The sequence below is a fragment of the Podarcis cretensis genome (assembly GCF_951804945.1).
Source record: "Podarcis cretensis genome assembly, chromosome: 10".
Taxonomy (NCBI): domain Eukaryota; kingdom Metazoa; phylum Chordata; class Lepidosauria; order Squamata; family Lacertidae; genus Podarcis; species Podarcis cretensis.
This window is the reverse complement of record NC_137179.1, coordinates 71,898,329-71,919,281: the sequence shown is the minus strand read 5'-3', so window position 1 is coordinate 71,919,281 and position 20,953 is coordinate 71,898,329. Positions and strand designations below refer to the sequence as shown.

General features: G+C 42.7%; 1 protein-coding gene across 1 annotated transcript in view; it reads left to right on the top strand.

Moving 5' to 3' along the window:
* Positions 1–20,953, top strand: part of FAM185A (family with sequence similarity 185 member A) — a 37,582-nt gene that overhangs the window by 14,591 nt on the left and 2,038 nt on the right. Inside the window, exons 6-8 of the mRNA XM_079993712.1 lie at positions 5,808–5,849; positions 15,521–15,619; positions 16,890–17,024. Coding sequence (XP_079849838.1) covers positions 5,808–5,849; positions 15,521–15,619; positions 16,890–17,024 — 276 coding nt within the window. The remainder of the gene's footprint in view (positions 1–5,807; positions 5,850–15,520; positions 15,620–16,889; positions 17,025–20,953) is intronic.

Genomic DNA, 20,953 nt, shown 5'->3' with positions numbered 1-20,953 from the left:
TTGGGATCCAAGGTACGGCTGTATAGCACAGCAGAGACATAGTCATCAGGTTCTGGAACCAATATTGTCTCAGCCTGATCCTGAAACTTAGACTTGTATCTTACTATGTACAGATAAACAAAATGTGGGCTTTATAAAAATGCTTCCAGTTTTCATAAAGAGCAAAAATGAAGGAAGCTTGAATTGCTTTTATCAATGATACACTGCCCAACCTCTGTAATTCCTGGATGTCAGCACTAGTTTAGAATAAACAATTTGGCTAGAATTTGACTTTTTCCTCTCCCCAGAATATCTCGATTTGAGGGTTGGTTAGCATAAAAATTATAGGCTTCATTAAGCACTGTTATTGGTGGAACAATTATATGACCACACAATTCTTGCAGAAGAATTCCTTCCAAAGCAGCATATTGAACTTGCTTCAGATAATGTGATTTGCGAGACCTTTGTTGATCTTAAAATGTTTCTCATTCTTTATGGGTATCTTTAGAAAGTCCATAAACCAAATGAGGTGGTAAATCTTATTTGAGAAGATCTGAATTTTTTTTACAAAACAATGTGGTTTTTGAAAGTGGAGAACAGAATAAATGCCATTCTAAAAGACTGTCAGCAAATGGTCTGGCTTTGGGAATGAGCTGTAGGCGTCAGCCTGAGATGAGCTGGGAGATGTGCTGGGGAATTGGAGCTGAAGAGCAAGGCAGGAATCAGAGAAGAGCAATTATCAGAAACCAAAATCAAGGAGTAAGAGCTGTAGGGTGAAGCCAGAAGTCAGGCCCAAAGAGGAAAGAGGGACAAATGAGTAGGCAGGCCCAAGGAGTAAGAATCAAGAGTCCGAATCGAAAGGTCACACAGTAATGCTTCACTGCCCTGGAGGCTAGGACCCGAATCAGTGGATTCAATTCAAGAAAGGAGATCCCAACTAAACATCAGGAAGAACTTTTCTGTCAGTAAGAGCTGTTTGACAGTGGAACAGACTCCCACAAGAGGTGGGGGGACTCTCCTTCCTCAGAGGTTCTTAAGCAGAAGTTGAATGGCCATCTGTCATGTATGATCTGGTTTAGATTCCTGCAATCCAAGGGTTGGACTAGATGACCCCTGAGGTCCCTTCCAACTCTACTATTCTGTGATTCTGTGAAACAGGAAGTCCTTCCTGTCTGGGAGAGTCCATTGGCCAGCCAGGATGGGCATGGCCAGACTTGAGGATACTTGATTCCTAGGCAGATGCTGTAACTTGTAGTTCTGTGGCAGCTTAAATGAATCCAAAGGTCCTCTTATTTGAGCTCCTGACAGGGGCACAGTCTGCTTTGGGATCACAGTCTGAATCTGAGACCTACATACAGGATGGGATCAGAAACTGAACTAATGTTCAGAAGAAACTAAAATGTTACATCCTACTCGAAACACTTCTGTGAAATAACTGTCCATGAAGAGATTGTGAGGTCTTCTTAGTAGATGAAAGGCCCTGAATACAGAGCATCTCCATACAAGTGTCAATGTATGCATCTATGCGTAGCCCCTCCATGTGATCTGGAACATTTGTGTCATGACCCTAGCTTCAAGTAGTGACTAGAGCATGGACTGGGATGGAGGTTTCTAAAAGTCTCAGGGAGTGGACCTTGTGGCAAGGACTTCAGAGCTGTTGGGTAAAGGCCTTGACACCTGTACAGGATCTAATCACCTGACTTCCTGAGACAGCCCCCGCCCTGCAAGATATAATTCCCTCTCCCCAAAGAGTGACTGTCGTTATCCCCAAGGACCTCATAAACTGTGCTCCATCCGGGCCACAACTTGAATGCAGATGGTTAGACTTAGCAGAGGAGTGAAGGAGTATGAATCTCTAGGCCTCTAAAGCTTTCCACATGGCATAGATAGCCAGGCATAGCCGATGGGATATCCTCCATATGTTGCCACACTACACCTCCCATCATCTGTTATCATTGGCCATGCTGGTTGAGGCTGATGGGAGTTGGAGTCCAATAACATTTGGAAGGTACCAAGTTTTCTACTCCGAAGGAGTTAGTTGGGCACCAGACCTTATTGGAGAAGGTGGCAAACCTAGGGGTGGTTGGTATCCTGGCACTCCAATCCCACCAGCTACTCTGCCTGGCTGATTCAGGATTCTCATTCTTTTCCATACCCAAGGTTGTTTGCACCTCCCTGGGCAGGGCACCACGCATGGGAGACATATATGAATGTTTGTGACCCCAAGGTTGCACAATGTCACACAAAAACATCCCTTCCCCCCCACCCTAAGCAGCTTCCAAGTGGGGAGTGTTAAGCCATAGGACAGATTAAAAAACACATGACAAGACCTTTTAAAATACTTTAGAAGGGCTCAAAACCACTGCTGGACCTTGAAAGTACAGGGCTACAAGAAGCCTTGAAATATTAAATGCATCACATCTTGGAAGTCTCTGGAAGGGGGGCGAGTTGTGCCTTAAATTATGAAACCTAGTAGGAGGCTGGGATAGGTCACAGTGTAATAACATAGCAAGAAAGTTTCACAATAAGGAAGAACACAGGTGGGATCATAAATCAAGGAAGTAGAAGTGGAATTGGAAGCCAGATCAACATATTAGGGTCATTGGTGCAATCAGGAATCCTGCAGAAGTACAGCACTTCATTTTCTGCCTATAATAGGTAGATTTCTGCTAAGAGCTTTTCCATGCTCCCTCCCTTTTATTTACAAGAAATCTCTGCAAACCAGAAGACAGGAGGAGATGGACTCTCTACTGAACGCACGTAACCCTATCTCCTGTTTCCCAGAATCCCTTTATGTCCCAGAGCAGCTGTCAGACACCACTTTGTACCATGAAAACAGAATACAGATTTCACTAGCTCAGTGATACAAATCCATTAGCTCTGCTCCTGGTAAGACAAGATTCTGGACAGAATTGCAGATGAGCTAGTTCCATGCCAAGCGAAGGCAGCTGTCAGTTCCGCTGGTTTTAATTGCTTGCTATTTTGAAGCATGAAATCTTGCCAGGATGATTAAAACTGATGATTTATAGCCATCTCACCAGATATCTGACGCTGGTAACATCCAGCATTTATTTGGCACACGTAAGCATTGCACTGAATTAATAGGAGTCATGTGGTCACCACAAGCAGGCAAGGCTCAGGGGCACAGCTGTGACTTATTTGGTTGATTCTAGAGACATCACCTTGCCAACAAAGGTCCGTATAGTTAAAGCTATGGTTTTCCCAGTAGTGATGTATGGAAGTGAGAGCTGGACCATAAAGAAGGCTGATCGCTGAAGAATGGATGCTTTTGAATTATGGTGCTGGAGGAGACTCTTGAGAGTCCCATGGACTGCAAGAAGATCAAACGTATCCATTCTTAAGGAAATCAGCCCTGAGTGCTCACTGGAAGGACAGATCGTGAAGCTGAGGCTCCAATACTTTGGCCACCTCATGGGAAGAGAAGACTCCCTGGAAAAGACCCTGATGTTGGGAAAGATGGAGGGCACAAGGAGAAGGGGACGACAGAGGACAAGATGGTTGGATAGTGTTCTCGAAGTTACCAGCATGAGTTTGACCAAACTGCGGGAGGCAGTGGAAGACAGAAGTGCCTGGCGTGCTCTAGTCCATGGGGTCACGAAGAGTCGGACACGACTAAACGACTAAACAACAACAACAAAGGCTGCAGATCTGGGCCTGCTCTCTCATTGCTTCATTCTAGGTGTCATAGTTTCATTTTAGGCTATTTGACTTGGTCACAGTCGAGTTTTCTATACCATGCAGAGCTCCATACTACAGTGGCACCTTGGAGATATTGTGGGCAAGGATGCCCAGACTCCATTTCTCTCTGTCACTAGCCAAGAGTATCAGAACAATTTCTACCCAGGATCTGCCAAGCAAATTGCAGAACTGTGATTAATCTTCAGATGGAAAGTTAAGCAAAATGCAGTTCTCCAGAATAACATGAAGAGACACAGATTGAGGTGGGGGAGTGGGAAAATGTCACCAACTCTGCATGTTCACAATCTGGAAAATATTTTCCATTATTTGCTGAGAGATGTATTTGTTGTAATGAGGCATCTAATCATAAGCCTGCATTTTTATCAAAGCTTATATTTTTTGATTAAGGCCTGTATCTTAAAATGAGCTTAAAGATTTTCAAATGTTCATGCCAGGCAGAAGACCAGCTGCCTAAGAACCTTGGCAAGATGTTTATTCTCCTGGACAAGGGGGCCCCCTGATTTATAGCAGAAAACAATTCTCAAAGTCGTAAAAAGGGAATTACAGGCTGACAGCCAAGGTTACACTGACGTATTACAGAAGATAAAAAAAGAGATAAACATAATTAAGAGTGGGTAAATAGTAAAATAAAACCATGTGCCTCCCATTAAACTTGAGCCATATTTTCCTAAGGTTAAAAGGCCAAGAACAAATAGACTGGCTTGGCTGGAGAAGGGGAGTGTAAAGAGAAGAAGAGGTTTTCTTTCTATTTTATTTTGAGGCTGTAAAATGTTCCTTCCTTTTTTACTTTGAGAAGGTTTATTCTTCTAAAAGGCTATCTATGTTATGTATTAAATATATTGGCTTAAATGTAATTATGCAAAGGAATTAGAAGCTAAGAAATGTTAAATCCTTATGCTAGATTCTTATTTCATATAGTTGGAAGAGATCACAGGGGCCATCAGCCACCAGCCCAGCCCCCCTGCCAAGCAGGAAACATCATTAGAGCACACATCTGGTTGTCAGGCCTTTGTTTAAAGACCTCCAAGAGAAGGAGATCTTTCAATGATGATGTGAACTCAAGATCCTTGACATCTGTTTAAGATAAAAATTTAAGATTAACCATTTGTTTTGGAGGGCAATAGGGCGAGGTGAGCTGGTAATTAAGGTTCCTTGTTGAGACACATGTAAGATATATTACTACTTATTTGTCATTTATAGATAGAAGAATATATAGCTTTTTGTTTCCCATAAAAGGGCAAGAGGAAATGGGTGTATCTTTTGTGATTGGTTCTAGCAAGCAGCCAATAGGAATTTCAACCAGGCTGATTGGACAGAGGCAGCCACAGGAGGAGCAAGGGGGCTGGATTAAGGAAATATAAGTGCTGGCCATAACGGCAGGAGGCCAGGCCAGAGCTTGGTAACCATATACCACTGTGCCTCTCATTTATTTGTCTGACAAATAAATTATTATTTTAATTTCTCTATTGCTGCGTTGAATATTTCATTCCAGCTAAGCGTTAACCACAAGCAGGGTGCTACAATAACTTGCTAGTAATCTGTTGTGTACACTGTTTGGGACTATCCATAAAAAGGGTGGTATTGAATTCATTCCAATCACTATCCCTCCTCCATGTAAAACAATTGGGCAGGGGTGGGTGGGTTGGTCCAAAATGAAATAGTTATCAGCTCTGGATATTTTGGGGAACAGTATTTTTTGCTCATTTTTTTCATATAAGCCACCTCTGTAAAATGTTTAAAAAGACAAACTATAAATGGCATTAATTTCTGCTTTGGGTGTGTCAGCATATTGCAAATAAGAGGTGATTTATAGTTAGCAGGACTGGCTCCAGACATTTTAGCACCTGAGGAAAAATGGTGTCTCTTTCCCCACCAGGGAAGAAGGAGTGAGTGAAGATTTGCAACAGCAACAAGGGGGCAATAAAGGTCTGCTTCAGGATCTGCTGCCTCTGTGGATCCTGTCATCTGAGGCAGTCTCCTCACCTTGCCTCATGGATGGGCTGGCCCTGATAATTGGCCTCAGGACCACTCAACATCTTGCTAATTCACTGTGTGAATTAAAACCGTCGTACACCAAGCTTCAAACTACTGTTTTAATTTTTTTGCAGGAGACACAACCCTTAAAACAAAAACAGGAAACATCACAGTAGGTAAGTTGAAGGGTGTTTGTTTGTTTGTTTTTACCTGTGCAGATGTCACGTGTGGGCAGCTTTTCAGCCCCTGGGCAACTTTTAACTGTGCAGCTGCTGAACTATTATTTCATAAACGACATCAGGTATGGAGCAGGTAAAATCCCAGCTCAGCCAAAAGCGTGTTTGCAGACATTGTTGATCAGGGGAGCGTGAACAGCTCCTTCAAAACTCTTCTTCTAAAGCCTCCCTCCGCTCACCTTACACATTCCTGAGGTCCACTGAAATCAGTGGTGCTAAAGAGAGTTAGATATTTAAGTTCCTTAGATTACAGCATAACTGACTCCTGCTGTGTTGTGTCGGTTAACTCTTTAACACTGTGGTCTGGAACTTTCTTGGAACAGTCGTGAACTTATATATATTGTCTTAGTGGGGGAATAAGATACAGCATAAATTAAAAGTTTAAGAACATCTCATAAAAGGAGATGTTCTTAAATGAATACATTTTTGTCTTGGGATGTAGCGACCATATATGCATCTAAAGAGTATAATCAATAGGAAGACAAAGGATTGCGACTCAGAGTCTAAAAATGAAAGACGATCCTTGCGTAATATACATTCCAGACATCTGGTGTGTAACAAGACACTCAACGATAATTCTATCCAGATTGTTCAACCTCATGCAGGCAATAATTTCCATTCAGCTGGGCTATCAAAATGAATTTGTAATACTTTTTCCAGCCTTGATGGCATGTATTTCATTCAGCATCAATGCCTGCTGTTTTTACCCAGGACACCTAATGAATAGGAACCTTGAATTTGTGCTTTGCATCCTGGCCACCAACAAAATGTATATGCTGCCCCTGGCAAGATTTGCCCTAAATTCAGATTCAATAATTTATAAAACCTGCAAGGTAACCCCACTGGAATGAGTAAAGTCTTGGGAGGCTGAAAATCCATAATTTTTCTTATTTTAATGATCACTAAAATGGGTTGGGGAAGGTTCTCTCTGATTACACCAGAAGTTGGCTGTAGAATGTACTGATTGGCTGGGGGTTATGACATCACAATAAAGTAAGTTAGACCCATTAAAACTTAGTTGACTACCATCTTGAAGACCCAATATTTGTTGAAGGTAGGTAGAAGCTGGACTTGCTTGGGGGTGGGAATAATCCCAGCCACCCACACAGCGTAGTCATTTTTTAAAGGCATGTATGAAGACACTATTGTTTGTGGTGCTTCATGCTTGCGTCTGCTTCTTGTATTAATTGAGATCCATATGATGTCTCATCACTCCCTTAGCAGAGAGATTATCTCTTCACTCATAGGAGGTGCACAATTGTGCCGTATCTTCTTTGGGCACACAATTGTATACAGGCATTTAAAAAGAAGGAGGCAGTAGAGGAGTTTCCCAGGAACAACACTTTCCCCTGGGCCCTTCTGTACAACCACTCAAAACAGCCACTGAAGCAATAACATTTGATGCTCGGGCATTTTCTCCTCAAGAAAGCTTCTCTTTTACTTCATCTTCTATATCAGCTTTGATTTTGAATATCAGAAATCAGACTGGGGAAATGGGTTCTTGAAAGAGGTAGAAAAACTTCCCACTCCCTGGTAAATATTCTGCTTAAAAGACCAAACACAATTTCTTGAACATTTTCATTGGCAGAAATGGCGTATCTGGGGGTGGGGGTGGGGTTTGATTGTCAGGACTGTATATTCCCTCCTGAGATGCAAAACATTCCAAATTTTCATAAAGCGTTTCATTCTGCACTGACTTCATGGCTGTGGTTTATATTCTGTTCTTGTATCAGTTTCCCAGACTTAGTGAGGTTCATATGGCTCACTGCTCTGTAGAATATTTGCCAAGCTTCAAATAATGTGATCCAGAAGGACGCTCACGTCAGATTGGCTCTCCCCCCTACACGCACGTTCAGCAACTTTCCTCTAAGTTTGTGAACCCAAAATCTCCAGAGTTTTTTTTTTGGGGGGGGGGTTTAAGCAGATCAGTGTGGTTGTTGGGTGTCCTGGCAGTGACTGAAAGCGAAATGGAAAACTTTGGCACAAAAATAATGCTAAGAAGAAAGCCCAAAGTGTGTTTTGTGTTTCTATTTATAATTTATGGATCCTGCTGTCTTTTAAAAAAATATTCTGGGTGATAAATATGCAAACCTGTGAGTGAGCAATTAGCGGTGAACAGTAAGATAGCCAAATTTACTGCTGGCGCCATTTTTTTCAGGACAAGAACAAAAAAAGATCGCAAAGAGCTCTAAAAGCCTCACTCCAAACTTGGTGAATGGGCATTAGATGTGATTCAGTGTAAGCAAGTGTAAAGTAATGCACGTTGGGGCAAAACCCTGAACTTCACTTATGTGCTAATGGGATCTGAACTGGTGATGGAGCCTGGGGAAGCTCAGTCGGCGTGAGACTCTTAATCTCAGGCCCCACGCTGGGCAAAAGATTCATGCATTACAGGGGGTGGACTAGATGACTCTGGGGGTCCCTTCCAACTTTACAATTCTATGAAATAAAAAAGAAATTCGATGAATTCGCACGGACAGAAACAGGGTCCAATCATGTGGGTCAGGAAAGGCCTGGGCAAAAAGATAAAGTCTTTATAAGATGTCTGATGCAGCTGATGAATGCCATTTATCGTAGAGGGAAGGGCATCCCATAATAGAGGAGTGAGAGCAGGAAATGTCTGTTTTATGGTCACCGCTCTATAACAGTTTGTAAGGTACAGCACTATAAGTAGAATTTCTGCAGATGTTCTTAGTGATCTTACAGGCAGTAGAGAGGTAAAGGTAAAGGGACCCCTGACCATTAGGTCCAGTCGTGACTGACTCTGGGGTTGTGGCGCTCATCTCATTTTATTGGCCAAGGGAGCCGGCGTACAGCTTTCGGGTCATGTGGCCAGCAGGACTAAGCCACTTCTGGTGAACCAGAGCAACACACGGAAACGCCGTTTACCTTCCCGCCGGAGTGGTACCTATTTATCTACTTGCACTTTGACGTGCTTTCATACTGCTAGGTTGGCAGGAGCAGGGACCGAGCAACGGGAGCTCACCCCGTCGTGCAGATTTGAACCGCTGACCTTCTGATCGGCAAGCCCTAGGCTCTGTGGTTTAACCCACAGCGCCACCCTTGTCCCAACAGTAGAGAGAGGGGCAGGCAAAATGCAACTATTTGGAGGAACATCTGGATCCCAATGCAAGTCAGAAATAAAACACAGAGGGAGAGAGGTGGGGCCTTCTCATTAGCATACTCCAGCTGCAATTTCCAACATGGCTCACTTCCTTGAGACTCTTTTGTAAACCTGCTCTTGCCCACAGGTAGAAATGAGGGGCCACATGGGGTGGGGGCGGCAAGAGTTACTGGAAACACGAAACTGTTATAGCCCAGTTCTCAAGAGTAGCAACAGTTTTTCAGATTCCTAGATCCTGGAACTCATATCTTTATTACCTCACAGTATGATTCAGTAAGTCCCAGTGCTGTTTCTGACCACTAATGTGCCCAGTTACCAGCATTGTTGTCCCCGCCCCCTGGCCAGCATCTGAATCAGTTCAACAGCTGTGGCTGTTAAAACAAAAAACAAAAGCCCTGCTCTCGCCAAAGGTTTGCAAGATCATGCTGAGAAACTCTGGTCATATTAAACTGATTTGCTACACTTGATTTCCTCTTAATTGGATGACTGCTGCAATCTGATGTGTCTCAGCAGTGGAAACAGGGAAGAAGGAAGAAACAGATCAACTGGAATCCTTCTATTTATGATTGGGAAAGGAGTCCTTTTTCTCATTATTCTGAGTGCCCAACTCACTCTCGTTCGTTCATACATTGGTCTCTCTCCTTAGCATATCAAACCCTAAATAGCTCTTGATCAGAGAACCCTAAGCTTCCTTACCAACTTAAATTTAATTCATTTTAAAGGCTGCTGTGATTAAAAATCCAAAAACAACCACTGCAAGTGGTCTGCAGATTATTTCCCCCTTTTCTCCATAAATCTTAGCTTCCTTTGTTACAACTTAGAAAGCTGAACAAAAATGGGCTTTGCATCAGTTGTGTGTTTACCCCCAGAAATCTGTCTTTCATAAACTGAAGCAAATCTATCAAAACTGTTCCTTCCACTTCATCTTCTGTGCTTGTAAAAAACAAGTTTGCTGAAATATCTCAGGGCCACCCTAAAAACGGTTGAATTTAAGCTGGTCTCATTTTATTCACAATCAATGCAATGCAGCTAAGCTTAGTTGCAAGTTAGACTCATGGAAAGGTATGGAACCAGGACGGTGATTAAGTTCTTTTGATTCCAGTGGGAATTAACTAACCTTTTGGCTAGATTGTGCCCAATGTCCTCTATTTGCACCTACAGTTTCAAGGTTGACATGCAAACATAGTATATATCCCCTCCAACATGGAGCAGGTGCTGAAGCTGAGGCCGCAGTTCCAGAGCTCTTTTTTTGGACAAAAGGCACTTAAATCCTACCCAGCTCTTCAACAGGAAAGAAGAGGGCCATTCCTCTTTGGGGGTCAAAATAATGTTAGATCTTTGCTTTTGAAAAACGAACAGCTCTGTGTGTACAGCCCTAACTGTTGGATTGGGGAGAAGAACAACGCATGCCCTCCCCATGTAGCAGAGCAATCCTGAGGCTTTGCAGAGGTGTGGAGTTGTAAGTGCATCCCTAGCCCAGAAGTGGAAGGGGGGGGGAGAGAGAGAAGATTGGGCCTGATCCCTGTGCCTTCTTTAGGCTTCTGGAGCAGTTGGGCCTGGATCAGGGCTTATGCTGGCTGACACCAGCAGCGAGAGCAGCTTGGAATCTAGCTGATCCCAGGCCAGGTCAGAATGCCCTGTTTCTGGGCCTTTTGTTAGGCTCCACTGGTGGGGATATGGCGGCAAGCTCCATACCTGCATGTTCAACAGGTGGGTGGGGAAGGCTTGTGCCAGCAAGGTGATATGAGCATCACTGTGGCAGCTGGTGAGAGGCTGCAGCCCACATAAGGCAGGTTTGGGCTGCAGTGTGGCTAAAACTGTGGATGTAAAACTTCCACATGCGTTGTCCCAGGACTGGGTTGATAGTATCTTTGATCTTTCGAATATATTGGATCCTCTGTGTCCACAATGAATCTCCGGGACAGGACAAGGAAAGGAAACCGAGATTGCATATTTCCCGTCCCTCTTTTGTTCCGGGTTCTCTGATAACACCTGTAAGAAGCTGTACATCCCAAATGCTGACTTTATAAATGTATTCTAATTTAAATTCCTGTCCTGGAAATGTAGTTGGCCAGCTTTAGGAAACGCTCCCAGCAGCATTCCAGATGGGAGACGCCCTATTCATCTGAAGACTGGGAACGCAGTCATTTTCTGACTTAATTCATCATTTATCAAGGCCTGAGCGTATTTCAAAGTTTTGCACAGCAACAGCCACCTTCAGTAATCTGGCTACTCCATTTAAGCTCCTTCTATGTTTTCTACAGATACTGACTAAAAAACCCCAACCCCAAATCCCGTTGTTTTTTTCAACCAATGAACCAGAGTGGCTGCGTTCCAGTCTCTCTCACAGGCTGACGTATCAAAACTCCTTTTGGGCTGGGTGGGACAAGGCCACTTTTGAAGCTGTCTTCTCATCATTGGTTGTTTACCATTTTTCAAAGCCAAAAAGATGCTGTCACTTTTTCAAATGACCTGAGTTGGCAGCTCTGCTTTTATTCTCAGGAAGAGATTGTGTTCCCTTATTTCATTCACATTCCTTGGCATATCATCCAGCTGTGTTGTCATGTACCCCTGGAACTGGAAGCGCATGAAATTGTGTGAGCAACTTCCAGTGCATCAGTTAAGAACAGAGTGCCTTTCTGAATGCATTCAAGGCTGCAATTCTACATGGAACCCGGACACTTTTATAGGATCTTTTGACACGGAGAGCTGACCACACTCCAAGAGTAAACTATGACATCAAAGGTAATTCTAATATATCAAAAGGGAATTAGCATACATATTGAATATACGTGAAGAGATGTGAATTGATACAGACCTTCCTAAACTGTACACTAACAACAGGTTAAGTTTCATAGAATTGTAGAGTTGGAAGGGACCCCAAAGGACATCTAGTTCAAACTCTTGCAATGCAAGAATCTCACCTAAAGCATCCATGACAGATGACCATCCAACCTCTGCTTAGAAACCTCCAAGGAAGGAGAGTCCACTACTCCAAGGAAGTCTGTTCCACTGACGAACAGCTCTTACTTTCAGAAAGTTCTTCCTGATGTTTGGTCGGAATCTCTTGTAACTTGAAGCCAAAAGAGCTAACAGTGAATAAGCAAGTTAAAACTAATTATCTGAGCTCACGGTTCTAAAGCATGCCTGAAAACACATGGAAGAACTAGGATGCAGTAAAACTGGGCAGGGAAACAAGAGAGTGACAAGTGTTGGCTGAAGGGGTAAAGGTGGTAAAACAAGGAGGCTTGGACCACTTGATTTAGAGAGAAAAGGACAAGATCAGAGGTGGAAGGGAGTTTGCATGGTGTCAGGAGCTGGAGTCAGCAATAAAACAATAAAGCACCTGATGTCAGTGAAGTTAATTCTTTATTCAAAGAACAAAACAGCTCAGTCATAGTTATCCCAGCAACTCTGCCAACAAGGCAGTTGCAAGGACTGAAGGTCCCTTCCTTCCCACCGCTCTCCTTCCCCAGTAGCCTGAGGCTTCATCATCTTGCCTCTTGTTGTTTCTCCCTCTTCATTTCTCTGCGTGTTCTGGGAGACCAGGGAGAGGGGAGCTGGTCGCAGCAAGAGGGAGAGACTCCCTGGATTCTTCGGCAGCCTGCCTCATCTCTGCCTCCTGTAACTTCTTCATTAGGCATTTAGGGAAGAAGCAAGGAGTGACACATTGGGTGATCACATGTTGGCTTAATGCTTCCAGAAGGAGTCCGATGCTCTTTTGTTTACTTTTGACATGGCAAAGATTTACAGTGAAAAGAGGTGGCAGTTGGCGGATTATGCAAGAGGTGCTGAAACTCTGCTTGCTTGAACATACCTTACCTGAGTTGCTAGTAATGGAGGGTCTTTCCTTGCCTCTGCAGGTCAAAATAGAACTTCCCTTCTTAGGTGCAGGCTCCTGTAATTCTAGCAAAAGCTGGATTTTAGGGGTACTTCATAACAGTGGACATACAAGGCCAGGATCCTACTCTGAAATGGCCGATGCAGTGATACAGTCCAAACATCCGTTGCCGACTTCTACAGTGGCAGCAGAAGTTGGTCGGGAATAAAAAATGGAATATTTGGTGCCGCGAGCTTTCAAGCCTAATTCCAAGAAGAAGAAGAAGAAGAGTTTGGATTTGATATCCCGCCTTTCACTCCCTTTAAGGAGTCTCAAAGCGGCTAACATTCTCCTTTCCCTTCCTCCCCCACAACAAACACTCTGTGGGGTGAGAGACTTCAGAGAAGTGTGACTGGCCCAAGGTCACCCAGCAGCTGCATGTGGAGGAGTAGGGAAGCGAACCCAGTTCACCAGATTACGAGTCCACCACTCTTAACCACTACACCACGCTGGTTCTCAAAGACCAAATGATAGACATGATGAGAGATTATCATGACAAAAGTGGTCACGGGGGGGGGGGGCACAGTGGTGGTGGTGTTAATTCAATTTATATATCTCCCTTTATGCAGGCGGCACACAAAGAAAGGCCTCAAATGGTGATCACAGGGTCTGGCTCAGTTCATATAGGGAAAGGCAGTCCTTGAGGTATGTAAAGCCATTTAAAGCTTTACAGCCAACACTTTGAATTGGGCCCAGGAACTGCTTAGCAGCCAGTGCAGTTGAGCCAGGATTGGTGCTACATGCTCAAACCATCTTGCCTCAGTGAGCAGCCTGGCCACTAAGTTCAGCACCAGCTGAAGTTTCTGAACCATATTCAGAAGCAGCCCCACATATAACATGTTGCAGTAATCTAGCCTAGAGGCTGCCAGAGGATAGACAACAGTAGCTGAAACTGCTGGAAGGCACTCTGCACCACCAAAGCCACCTGAGGCTCAAGTGACAGCAATGGATCCAGGAGTACCCCCAAGTTGCATACCTGCTCCTTCAGAGGGAGTGTTACCCCATCAAGAGCAGGCCACCTCCCATCCATCTGTTCAAGCAAACTATCCACTAACAGTGCCTCATTTTTATCTGGGTTGAGCTTCCGTTTGTTGACTCTCATCCAGTCCATTTACGGAGGCAAGACAACGGTCTGGCACAATTGCCAGCCGCCATACCTGCAGATGTAAAGGAGAGATAGAGCTGTGTCCCATCAACATATGGCTGATAACAGTGCACTCCAAAACTCTGGATTACCCCACTCAGTGTTTTCAAGTAGATGTTAAGCAGCATGGGGGATAATATTGAACTCTGAGGAACCCCAAGCATCACCCTGGAAATGACTATCCAAGTAGGATCAGAACCACCACAAAGCGGTGCTACCCACACCCAACTTGGATATGCTCCAGAAGGATATCATGGTCGATGGTATCTCAAACCACTGAGAGGTCAAGAAGGATTAGCAGGGATACATTGCCTCTCTCCCGAGGCAACCAGGGCAGTTTCTGTGCCAAAAACTGGGCCTAAACTCCACTTGGATCAGTTTCCTCCATGTGCACCTGGATGTGGTCCACATTGATGTATGTGTAGCAAACACAGGCTATAATAGCCTTCTTGCTCTTTTTCTGGGAGGGGTGATCTGTCACATACATGGCCCAAGAGCTTTGTTAAAAGAAAAACTATGAACAAGTTAAATGCATTTATCATTGCTACAGGACAAACCCTGGAAACCTGAGGAACAAACCTGAATCAAGCTTTTGGTTTCCACTAGTTAAAAAACTCTTTCAAATAGCTCTTCCTTTTTTTGTCTAGTTGCGTGGTTATCTCTGAGATTTAGCTTTCAAACCACCATGACTTTTTCTGTTCCTTGTTAATAAATCCTTTGGATAAAATAAGTACATGTTGGGGAAAAATACTGGCAATTCAGCCTTAATCTGCAAAGATTTTTAGAGCATTTCCTGTTGTTTAGTTTCTGGGTTCAGCTTCAGATGTATTCTGAAACTCTCTTAATATCATAGTGTGGGGGTTTAGATTTTTTTTTACAAAAAATAACAAGCAACTTTTGTTCCCTAGAGTTTGTGCAAATTAGCTTTTGAACAACTTTTAAATGCAAGCTTTTCTTTCAGTGTATGTATGTAGGGGGAAACATTCATCAAAAGCCTGGATAGCACGCAGAGACAGTTTAGAAAACAATGTTAGGTTTGTTATCTTTGTACCCTTCGAAAACATGCTCCTTTTAGAATCACCCATACATCCATCATTTTGCTTTTGGTGAACCCTTCTTGTTTTCCTAGAGGAGGAAAAATGAAAATGTCTGATGAAAAATATCTACGTGGTTATCATGAACATTTTGAGAAGAACTAAGCTGTGTTACCATCTCTGAACAACTGCAGATGTTCTTTCTATGTTAGATGTTCAGTGAGTCTCAAACTATCTATTAAAAGTTTAAATATAGAGAGAACATTGTGTCCCTTCTTCTCTCTTCCCCCACAAAAACTCCACGGCACTGCTTTCGCCCTAGGAGCAAACATTTCAGAAACAGTCTTTTAATATGGGACTCACAAAATATACATACTATTTCATTGGAACTCACACAGCTCAAAATATTTTCATTCTTTTGTTCTTCAGATTCCTCTGAAGGATTCCTGAAAGCTTCTACACATCATGGGGAGATAGATGTTTACATTATCAATCAAAAGGGGGAAGTGGATCTGAAATCTCAGGAAGGTTAGTAAATAGTAATTTTGTATGTGAAGCTTTTACAGCTGAAGCACTTTTACTCAACAGCAAGTTCTTCTGATTTCAATGGGATTTGGCTCCAAACTAAATGTAGCTTTATGTGTAAATAACCAATATGCAAAGTTCTTGAAATTTGCACTTTAACTTTGTGGCTCTGTGGAAAATATGATTTCTGCTCTCTCTCGTTCTTTTTTTACATTTGTGCTGAGTGAGTCACTTAAATTACTATGGCAGAAATGAAGTTAACCTCCCTCTCAAACTGTAGAGCTCAATCAGGGCTTCCCGATAAAGTATGAAGAGAGTAACCCTTTCCAACAAGAAAAAGCAGAGGTGGCATGAGGATCATCATCCTGATAACTTCTTAGGTGTTCACTGCAACATCCAGACTTCGCACACACAAACCAGTATAGAGTCAAGATTTGTTGTCCAATATGGGCTGTGAGTCCTGGAAGACGTGATCCCTGCTTTAGTAGCCACTTTCCACCTGGCCTAGGAGGGTGGAGCTCTGCCCGCTTGCTTGCCTGACTCCAGCTACAAAAGCTGAGGCTGCTGAAGAGGCCCGGCACCATCTTGGCTGTGAGTCCTGGGGGGGCCGGCTCACTGCCTTGCAGGTCTTTTCCCACCTGGCCTGGGGAGGGAGGAGCCATGACTGACTCCAGCTACGAAAGCTGAGGATGTTGAACAGACTCTTGGGCAGGGGATTGCTTAGGGGGTCTTGTTGCTATTAATTATTTGCACCTTTAATTTTTAGATGTTATGATTTGCGTAGAAATGGTTCAGATTGTTCGTGTAGTTTTTGATGTGTTTTATTTCTTGTTTATGACTGCTTCCGTTTTGTTGGCAATTACATAAAGATTTCCATGTTGTAAGCTGCCTTGAGCATGGTTTTAACTATGGAAAGGCAGCATACCAATATGTTGACAAAAGCAGCCAGCACATCGCTTTGGAACAGGGGCATCCAATTTTGCCCTCCATTTGTTGTGGACTCCAGCTCCCATCGTTCCTGACCATTGGCTATACTGGCTGGGGAAGATCCAAACAGGGCTCTGGAGTCCAAAAGATCTGGAGCTGCCATATTGCTTTCCTTTTGCTGGGTAAAAACAGCAAGCCCACATTTCTCATGGAACTCTGTTTAATTATTATTATTATTATTATTATTATTATTATTTGGGGGGGGGAGTTTCTCTGACCCAAAGTGGCTTATGCCTGTCACCTTGAATTGTCTTAACACAAATCCTTTTGTTCTTGTGTATAATAGGCTCCATTACTGTCAAGGTGCCTGCAACTCTTCAAGCTTATCTGCAGTTATCTGGGAGCAAGGTTGAGGTGAGCCCAGAGATCCAGTTACAGGAGACTCAGAATGCCTTTAGGGAGGACCGCATTACAGTTACAGGTGAGTCTTGTCTTGTAGACGCTCTCCCCATAAAACTTTGCTTTTATGTATCAATCAAATTACTCTGTTAATTAAGTGTATGCAGTCAGGTTTGCAACCCTTTCCATGGGTGCAAATTATGTTTGTACCAGATTTCTGCCCATCATTTTTAGCCTAAACTGTAGCTAACACCATTGCCTAGGAAATGCTTAAGTGGGGTTAACCTAGGAGGAGGGATGTGGTGGGGAGAAGCAATCTTGTTGTCTACGCTAGAGCTTTTAGTCATGGGATATCTTTACCGGGACTGTGATGGACAATTCTAAGTACAGAGAGCATAAATTCATGCTTGAACTGCACAAAACATCATGAGATTCAGTGGGGGGGGGGAGCTACCCTACTTTGCTAAATGGAAAATTCTCAGAGAGAGCTGCACATTGTCTCTATTTTCGTCTTCTGAACTAAGAGCTTGCTTCACAAATAAGTGGCTCCTTGGAGAATGGCTCAAATGATGTGTATCTTGGGGGTGATTGATTTTTTTCTGCTGGGAAGAAGGAAAGAATAGATAAGTTCTGGTTTAGACTTGCCAGATGTAATTACTGTGCTTCTCAATACCCTTTGCTGATGTAGCACTTTAGAAACAAAAGGAATGCTAGCATAAATCCAAAGTTTGCCTTGCTTGCTATAGGCGAAGAATACATGGGAGACATGGAAGGTTGATTTACTTTTATAAACCTCAGTTATTTTCAGTCAAACACAATAAAATAATATTATATGCACCTTCAGTACAGTTTTCAAGTCCTACGGACAAACATCCTTTTGATACTCTGGGTTTTCCCCTTCAAATTACTGGTATAGGTTATTTCCTTTTGTTAGCAGTCCAATAACTTGTTCCCTGGCAAACTGCAGGAAAGAGTGATTTGTTACCATTGAGTCAAGAATGCTCGTTTGGGTTTTGCTTCGTCATATCCATGCACCACATCAAGGGCCTTTATATATCCAAGGGCTGGCACCAGTTTTGCTTGGACAGTCAAAGCATAACAGAGGAGGCTGCTCCAAACTGCACTTCCAAGCTACACACTTGTTTTGTTCCTCTAATTTAAACAGCCTTTGATGACACAAATATACACAGACACAGCCCAATACACAATTATCTGAGGTCATAGGAGAGTCAGAAAGGATACCTGACGAAGAATCAATGTTAGGGAAGCCCACCTAGCCTGTTTTCTTCTTACATCATTGCCTCTCTATCCTAGCCTATCAAAGACCTTCTTATTTAAGAAGCCATTTAGGTTGATGGAAGAGATTGAAACTAATTTTGTTGTTCTCGTCCAGGCTTTTCTCTGCTGCAAGTTAGAATAGATGTAATAAATGCATGCCCATGTTTGTAACTTTTCATTGAAACACAAATTTGCTTGCTTCATTGGTTCAGAAGCAAGCCATGCTCTTCTTAACTACACAAGATAATCCCAGTATGTGGGAAGGAGAACTGAAGTAAAAATAAAACTTGCAGAACTTTGTAGGGAAAACATTTTAGTGGCTCACCAGTTGGAAACTGAGTCAATGAACTGTACTTAGTGGAATACTACAAATTGTGAACTATGTGAAACAGTTGTCTTCTGTGAAACTACTGGAGGCCGCAAAACAGGGTGAAACAATGGTGGTAGCAGCCAAGGATCTGCTGGATTTTAAATTAATTTTAATTTAATTTAATTAATTCTTCGTCATCCTTCACTATATTTAGTGAGCAAGCCAGGAATATAAACCACGATTGATCTCTCTTTCTTTGAATGGACAACAGTTTAAGCTATCCAGCAGTTGCTGCGTTCAGATGTAACAGGGAACTTTGGTTAATTTAAAACTGGAAGTAGTAGCTTTCAGTCTCCTGTGGCATGTGAAAGGGAATGGGGAAGTGTGGGAGCCCGTGGCTTGCTGTGGGTTGTCTACACAGCACTGAACTATGACTTAGAGTTGCATATGAAGTGGTCTATAGAGACAGCATTTTAATATTTCAGGCAATGTCATTTCAGGCAAAATCATTCTCATTGTATTATTAACTTGTTGGATCAAAGGTTGATCACTTAATACATTTGATATATTTATCTAATTGAATAAAAGAAAAAGCATGTTTATGTCAAGGCAAGTCTTCAGCAGCTTTTACATGACTCAGCTATTTCCCACCAGCCTTTAACTTCTATATGTATTATGTTTTCCAGCCGAGTAATTTTGCTTCCATATTAACACAAGTTCCTGTGGGATTTTCCTCACAATTTCATTTAAAGGATCGTGGAGTGAGTTCTCCACCTCTGGTGTTTCTGATGAAGCCCATTATATTTGCACAAGTTGTGATGATTAAAATATCTCGACCCTTTGTGTCACTGAGAAGGAATGTCCCTGTTAAGAGCAAGGGAGCAACTTTGCCTACTCTTGGTTTTCGAAGGATGACCCTGAAGTGCAGCTAAGTATTCTGCAGCCTTCATATCAACAAAGAAAAACTTTGTTTTGGAAAATGAACGTAGCAAACGTAAAAATAAACCAGCCGCAGGAGAAGACCCTTAGGACAGTTGAGCAAAGAGGCTTCCCAGACACAACTGCAAGAAGCTAGCCAGGGCATGCAGCATTCTTCCCCCCAAAAGATCTGGGGCAAAGATGCTATATATCTTAGACTCCATTTATTAATATGGAGTCAGGCTGTGTAAATTACAAGCTTGGCAGCTACATTTGGAGTGGGCAGAACAAGCAAAGAAGCAATTTACAACATTTTTAATGCTCCCCTATAAATCTCTGTGCTGTAGTAACTGCAAATTAAAAAAATAGATTCCCCCATCTATATTTAGCACCCTGCTCATATATTCCAAAGAAAACAGGAGGTGAGCCAAGGCATTTTCAAAGATGGAGAGTCTAGCCAGTCTATCATCAGAACCCAGCAAGCATGCAGCAGCCATATTGCTAAATAGTTTGTTTTGCAAAATGACTCACATTTTAGTCGTGTTAGAAATGGACCTTTAAACTCCACTAGTTGTATAAACATCCCATAGTATGATCTGCTGTACCTGTTTCAGGCATTTCACAGACCCATTGCAGTGGGAATGTTTTCCAACCCTAGGATTTTTTGGCCATCAGTATTGATCAAAGCATGGTGAGCTTTCCACACACAACCCACTGTGGTGTGGATTCTAATGCTTGCTAAAGGCTGGGTGGTTTATCAGGTGATAAGGCCTTTTAATAAGGTATTTTAATATATAACATTCATGATTTTTATTCCATACTAAGATGGTCATTTACTGTTTGAATACACTGGGCGGAAATAGAGAAAGAAAAAAGTGTGGGGTCTTGTTCCAGCTCACAGTGATAGGAGGGTACCAGGTTGGTCAGATTACTGTAGTGTGCTTTAGGGTTTTAAAAATTATTATTGAGAAAATGTAGCCATACCTTGGCGATGAGGGGGCTAGGTGAGGTGTGAGCATTATAGATCGTAATGGCATCAAAGACCTAAAGGCACTTTTTGAAACAGGTAGATGTTTTTCCTAAGAAAAAGAGAATAAATTCAAAGAAAGCAGGAAATGCTTTATAGACTTCTTTGAATAAACTTTTAAGACTGTGAGAACAGATGAATCATTTATTCCTCCAAATGACAAAGCAAAATAACACTTCAGCAGTGTATTGAGGAAGAGGTCTTCCTTCAATAACAGCCGAGTGACTAGGAGTGAAGCAACAACATTAGAATAGAAATAATCTGGCCATAGTGGTCTGTATGGATGCACTTTGCCACACTTGATAGCACACATTCAAGAAGCAAGCAAACTTTCGCACATTAACCACTTGATAAGCTGGTGATTTATATTCACCCATTATATGGCTGGTGCCAGTCTTAGTGCCATATCTAGCACAAAATTTGGCACTACAGGACACAGAGATACAAAATATGGCAACTGTGTGCTTATAGCATAGAT